This window comes from Hydractinia symbiolongicarpus, chromosome 14, assembly GCF_029227915.1.
Source record: "Hydractinia symbiolongicarpus strain clone_291-10 chromosome 14, HSymV2.1, whole genome shotgun sequence".
NCBI lineage: Eukaryota > Metazoa > Cnidaria > Hydrozoa > Anthoathecata > Hydractiniidae > Hydractinia > Hydractinia symbiolongicarpus.
In genome coordinates, this window is record NC_079888.1 from 2545529 (window position 1) to 2552799 (window position 7271).

The 7271-nt window shown below is 32.8% G+C and overlaps 1 protein-coding gene across 1 annotated transcript; it reads left to right on the forward strand.

Annotated features, from left to right (window-relative positions):
- The first annotated feature begins 4332 nt into the window (after positions 1-4332).
- Positions 4333-5673, forward strand: LOC130625710 (C3a anaphylatoxin chemotactic receptor-like). Its single transcript, XM_057440812.1, has one exon. The coding sequence runs from the start codon at positions 4414-4416 to the stop codon at positions 5560-5562; it is 1149 nt and encodes a 382-aa protein (XP_057296795.1). The 5' UTR covers positions 4333-4413; the 3' UTR covers positions 5563-5673.
- The last annotated feature ends 1598 nt before the right edge of the window (positions 5674-7271 follow it).

Sequence of the window (7271 nt, forward strand, 5' to 3'; positions counted from 1 at the left end):
AAGAAAAAGCAGGTGTGCTGTCTAAATAATTCTATAGAGAAATAAATTTCGGTGTGTAACAAAGTCTGTTGTCGTGTCTTGAGCCGGAGAATATTTTCTTTAAGCACTTATTTTATACTCTGAAAAATGGGTCAGAAGTTTAGAATATCCTATCCTCTCAAAGCTCGATAGTTTGTTTTAAATATAAACATTTGTATGAGGCATAAGATTGATTAAAAGTTTACTTTTTTATTGTATATCAAAGGAACTGAACTTTTCAGTGTCCAAGCAATGGGTCGTAGTAGGAATTGCCATTAGCTATAGTAACTTAGAGCAGGATTTGTTTTATTAAGGCATTGTATATTTACAGGCAATAGTCATGCTAAGAACATATTGAGGATAATATTTGTCAAAAAAGTAAAGAACATTGAGGCTGAAATTAGAACACACTATTCTTATAAAAGCGGCGTGTATATCCTAGAGAAGAATTTACATAAGATGTAAAAAGTAATTTTCTGTTACTATTTTTAACACTGCTTGTGATACTGTGTTGATGTTGTCATAAATAAACCTAAACCTAAAACCTAACTTGAACCAATGTTGACATCTTTTACGTTACGATCGTTTGAAATATATTCGATTCCTAAATTATTATGTTATCTTCTTTGATTTTAGGCGTGATTTTCTTGAAATTTGGGTCTGTAGGGCAAACTGTTCTTTTAATATTTTGGATTGAGATATTTCGGTAGATATAAAATATATCAAATGATTCAAGTTTTGTATTTCTATTTTATGTGTTCTCCTCTGTCGATTTCTTATATTTTTAATAAATTTAAAAGGGTTGCTGTATTCAATAGACTGAAGAACTGATTTTGAATGACTTAACAATAAAAAGTTGAAGTTGTAGCGTATTTCGCTTTTAAAGTAAGACACTTTCCAAACATTTTCCCAAAATTAAACAAAGTTGGCCGACTGGGGTATCAACAAGTTGTAAACTTTGTTTTTATTTCAGCTAAAGTCGCAGTAACCTTATTTTTGAAATATATATTACACTCGAAACATTATAATGTGCACGCCTTACTTGATTTACAGCATACTGCATACCTGTATTCAAGCTCTCCACCTGAAACGTGTAACAGTTTACGACAACTTTTAATCGTTCCACCGGGTGTTTAACGCTGTTTGCCGCGATTAATTTTGAATTAAGGTGGAATAAAATAATACATTACTAAAAGAAGAAAATAATACATTACTGACCGAATGTTTTTGTTATGACAGGATTACAATGAGTTAGTACAAGTGTTCAGTATGTCGATATTTCATGTGACTGTGCAGTGAAGTTTTTCTTAAAAAATATTTAACAGCAGAAAAAAATTTGTATGCTTTACTGCATACCTGTACTCAAGCGCTCCAACTGAATGTGTGACACTGTTTGCGGTTCTTATTAGGCGCTCCACTAGGGGTGCAATGCCAGGCTGCACAGTTACTTGTGGCTTTTTCTCCCAGCTGGTTAATCAATATTATGTGGAATACTAACACAATTCTTTTGTATATGCTCTGTAATAGAAGAGTTCGTTGGTTTTACGTTGAAAACGATGGACATGCGCACGCATATACAGGTGCAGAATGTATCAACAACAGATCACCGTTGCCATGGAAATGTAGTAAAATAAAGAAACTTCCGCTAGTTTTGCAATTTGTTCTTGAAAGAAATAGAGAATAGCTGAGAAGACTTATGTTACAGGCTTTTTATTCCTAAAAAAGTCATAAAAGTTAAGGTAATTAGCTATTGTTTTCCTTTGTGGTCCTTTTACACCCACCCCTGCGCATACATTAGAAAACTCGTTTGTTATAATGTTAACCATATTATTTTTGTGTCTATATTCTACATAAGGAAAAACTTTTTTGTCCGAAATTGAGATCGTCCAAAAAGTTTTTCTTTTCGTAACATCTGTTTATTATATATTTTTACGTGTTAAAATGGATATATCATTACTTTTCTTAACCACTTGTAATTCTTCAACAAACCCATTTAAAGATTTTACTACAAACGTACATCGAAAGGAGCAGTACTCAGTTAGCTAGCAGAAAAGTTTTTATGTTATATCTAACCTGATGGGTGATGTCTGGGATATTTGGTTACCTAGCTAGCTAAAAAGTCAAACTAGCCACATCGGTAGATAAGGTTGATGGCAAGAAAATTGTGTTATAAACTTGTGTATAGCCTGTTTATATTAAATCCGAATTTACAGTTCAATTTGGGAATTCCGAAAAGTAAATGCTGGACGACTGATTTTGCTACGTGTTTAGTGTGTCATTATTTCAGGCAAATTCTTTTAAAATAAACCCAGTGAAACTAAAAAAACGGTGGAAAATAACCTTTGGAAAGAGAAAAACTTTTTCAAACGTTTAGTTGTTTTAAACTACTTGATAGAAGCAAAACAAGGCTAAAATATGACTTTGGAACTGTTAGGGATATTTCCATAAAAATATTTTTTGTCTGATCTTTTTTTCAGATCACCTGTTAACCAATGAATCACGGTGACAATTTACGTTACGTCATACCATTGGACTATTCTAAAGCTTACTAAAAATAAATCTCTAAAACTGTATACATTTTTATCTTTTTCCTTTAAGAGGAGTGGTGTAAGGAATTGCAATTTTTTAGATTGGCTGGAAGCCATAAACTCCCCGTGATTACCAGACTGGAGACCCTATAAAAATGAGCATCAAAAACTATGCTTTAAAAATTCATTTGCACTATAAACAAAAGGCATCCCAGACACGAATCCTATATTATAATACGCTTGTGTGAGTAACTATGTTATTCCACGGCACGAAAATCAAGGGTCAACTTCTTATGGCTCATGCATTTTCTCTCCAAGGTGTGGCGTTACGCTAAAACTTCCTAATAAAAACGAGAAAACAGGGGGTCGATTTGTTTTATATGCTTCAGCGCCGTACGCGGCGGTAATGAAGACAGCCACCCAGCATACTTTATTTGCAGAATATTCTATATATAAGTGACAGCGGGTTGAGCGGTTACCACAGGTAAACCATGTCGCTAAGAGCTCTTTTAGAAGTAAATAAAAATAATCCCTCTCAACTTCGGCTAAATTACAACGTAGGCAAGAACCTATTGTTAAACCAGTTTACTTAAAACAATCACCCAGTAATTTTATTTTACAGAATATGCTAAGAATCTAAAATGTGGAGTCAGTTTAAATAAAACTACAGCATTAAACTGTGCGCGGAATGTCCGCCATTGAACCAATAACTGTAAAACTTTGGCCCAAGTTTATATGACAGTAAAGGGTGAAACTACCTAACTTCATCTTGCTAACATAAATAATAAATAATATGAAAATTTCGTTGTAGCTAACATCTGTTTAACTGGCGGTCACTAGGTGGTCACAACTCAAGTTGCAACTTAGTTAAAAGACACTAACAATGAATGGAATAAAAAGCAATTATATCCAACTGGATAATAGCATCAGCAGAACAGCGTTAATATAACTAGCTAGTTAGGGTGCTTCTTTCTACGATCTACGCGTGTAGCCAAAATCTTAAAATGTGTGTATTTAAAATTTATGTATGGCTAAAAAAGTGAATAATTATTAATTTGAAGTGTAAAATATATTCAAGTATTCAAGTTTTATTCTGTATTATATTTCTTGCGCTGAAAACCAAGTTATTTGAATTTTTACAATGGGAATAACTTTCTAATATGCACATCAAGATCAGTTGGTCTCTTTAAGTTGGGTTTACCTATAGTTTTTGTCATTACTGTTCACGATGTAGTACAGATCGCGTTTATCCGCAAAAAAAGCGGCATATTAACTTATGCTATATTCCTTTTTCGCCATAAGTAAACACGTTTCGTGCTTAATATGTTTTTCATAACACAAATATTTAGTAAACGATTTTCAAGAAAACCTGCTGACTATCTTTCCAACAAAGAATTAAACATTTTTTGTTCAAACCCAGCAAAAAAATAATGGATTCTACAAAAGCAGAATGTTTAACGAGCAAAAATTGTTAAGTGTCAAAAATAAATTGAAAATGGCCATGGTTATGTTGAAACAGTTGTGAAAACATTTAACACGAAATATAATTTACATAGAATAACTTAAATGGCTTTCAAATGTTGGATGCAGCGCTCTAGCTTTTTAATTCAGTTGAAAAAACAGTATTATCGCTTTCTAAAACACAAAAAGCTTTAACGAATTGATTAATGCCCCTCTAGAGACCAACTTAAACATTTTAACATATTTTACAATTATTTATCAATAATGCAGTTGCTAAGCTTTAAAAAGTTTCATTGGTTTAAAATTATTCAAGGGAGATATTTAATTGATGGATTGTTACACAGCAACTTTTAATAATAATTCTGTAGCAGGACTGTCATAGGTGCAGATCTTTTAAGTAGGTAAGATGGATATATTTAACGAAACAACAAATGGTACATCATCTTCATCAAATTATTTAAATACTTTCGATAAAGCTCTTGTTGGTATCTTCTCCCTAATATTTTTCGTCGGTGTATTGGGTAATTCCTTCGTTATTTATGTTTTTGGTGCAAAATATAAACACCTGTGCTCCAAACAAGAAATTTTGATATTATTATTGGCTGTGGTAGATTTGATTGCGTCGATTGCAAATCCAGCTGTCTTTTTATACTATATAATTACAAAACATGAAAGATGGGACTTTGGAGAGGCTGGTTGCAAGATTATTCCATTAATAGGTCCTGTGGCAACGAGTTTGTCACAGGGAATTATCTTAATCATGGCACTTGATCGCGATCGAGCAATTGTTACGCCTTTAAAGAGTTCGTTTTCAAGAAAAACCATCTACAAAGCAGTCGCTGTTGCGTTGCTACTATCTATACTGTCATATTTTGATTTTACCTTGTACATGACAACACGTGGTACAAAAACATGCTCAGCAAGTGGTTCTACTTTGCTAGCCAACGTACCACGAGTCTGCCACTTTCTAATAAGTGACCTTGTGTTTTTAATAATCTTTGTTGTCACTATTTTGAGAGTGTATATTGCTTTACGGAAAAAACATGGAATGGGGTTTGATGAAGTAACGGAAAGAAATCGAAAAGAGAAAAATAAACGAACAATGCGTTTGCTGTTGACGATGGGAACTGCTTTTGCGTTATGCATTTACCCAGGAGATCTATTTCAACTGGCGTACTATTTTTCTCTGGTGGTACCTCCTAATATTGTATTCGATCAAAAACTGCTTAACATTAACTCTGCGCTGAAGGTCTTCCACACAGCAAATAGTTGCGTTAACGTATTCATATATGCGTTTATACATCCTAAAATGAAGTTGGAATTAAAAAGACAAATTCGCAGACTAACATTGGGTAGGAGAACAGATAACAATTCTGAAATGAAAGGTGGACATGTAGTTACTTCAAACAAAACTATATGCAATGAACCGAAAAACGCCAATTTGGCATCTCCAACAATCAATGAAATCGCTTTCACTAGGATTGATCTTGCGAAAAACAACGAAAATGTCATTGACAACAATAATTCCTGTGTTACCATGTTATCCGTTGCGTGAGGATATATGAACCACAAGTGTGTCTGTGTGAATCTTAAAAATCCTATTGCGTTGAAACTTGCTCCTAAAATTCTTTTTAAAAGCTTTGCTCTGATTTGCCATTGGAAAGTTGCTTTTGTACTAATCTTTTTTTTGCAAAAAAAAGATTCACCAAAACGCAAAATTAATGTATTTTTCAAAATGTTTTTGTACCTCATTAGTTTGTGTAGATTTCTTTCTTTTTTTATAATTTATTGGAGTTTTTTTTATCTTAAAAAAATAATCCCATGACATAACTTCTTTAATAAGAAAGGACAAATTGCAGCAAAAATAAATACGTCAAGTTTTGGTATTTGATGATGGCATTTATTTTACAAGTTTATATAATACAATTTACGACGAACTCCACAATACGTATAAAACAATACTTAACAAAACATATAACACATAACGGCAAACCCAAGGGTATATAAACTTATATAAACGTCTATATACCGTTGGTAAGGGAAATGTAGCCCGCTTTGAGCACAAATGCACCCCTTTCCTTGTTGTCTATAAATAATATTTAATTCAAAACAATTTCAATGGAAGAGATAACTCCTGCGCATTAAACGTGGGACTGCTATCACAAGTATGCATGGCCTCAGCTAATTTTCTCTTTTTATATTGGTAAACATTATCTATTAAAATACTGAAGTTCTTTTGTTCAGCAGGTGAGTGATTCTCAGTGACTGAATGTCGTAGGATGTTAGAGTTCTTATCGCGCTTTTGGTGATCTATCATTCTTTTACTTAACCTCCTTGCTATTTCACCAATTTATGTAGCATCGCATGATTCCACCGAATAAGTATATTTGTACACAACACCATGTTTGTATTCATCTTTGGTTCTATCTTTCACAAAAAATAACTTTCCACATCGATAAACAATGCGTTGGTTGACATTGGCAGGTAGTTACCACAATCTTCATTGTGGGAAAGAACCATGAAAGATTTATTGGATTTTCAATGATGCCTTTCTTAGAAACAGTGTCAGCATTTTGGATGTTGAAGTTTTGCCATGTGTTTTTATTTACATTAGATACAACTGTTTCTGGATAAGCATTGATTTTTTTAAATCTTTTTTTTTTTAAATGATTTAGTTCGTATTTCAGATCTTGTAATGAAGAGCATATATTCTCAACACCGACGATTTAAATGTTCCAACTTCTCATGTGCGTGGTGAAAATGAATTCCAGTGCATGCATATTTCAGTGTTGGTTTCTTTTTAATAAAAGGTTGTGCTATCATTCATACGTTTCACTTTAACATCAAGAAAGGGTTTCTTTTTAATAAATGGATGTGTTATCATTCATACGTTTCACTTTAACATCAAGAAAGGCTATGTAATTGTCGTTTTCAACTTCATATGTAAACTGGATATTCGAATGGTAACTATTAAGTGTGACCAGCACATTGTTTATCTGGTTTTCCTTAACAAAACATATAGCATCATCTATACATCGCTTCTAAAATTTTACTGAATTTTCTAATTTTGGGACTATTTCATTCTTCAACTTAACAATAAAGATTTTTGCTAGGACTGGTCCTAGAGGCGAGTCCATTATTAATTGGTAAAAGCATTAGAATCACTCGGATACACAAAATTTGTCGTTTCACCAAATGAGTGACCACAAACTTGTTTCGGCTTTGATTGGACAACACTAATAATAAATAAAACAAATTGTATTT

Bases quoted from the DNA above. Each gene is read 5' to 3' on its own strand.
- LOC130625710 (XM_057440812.1), top strand. From the start codon at position 4,414: ATGGATATATTTAACGAAACAACAAATGGTACATCATCTTCATCAAAT.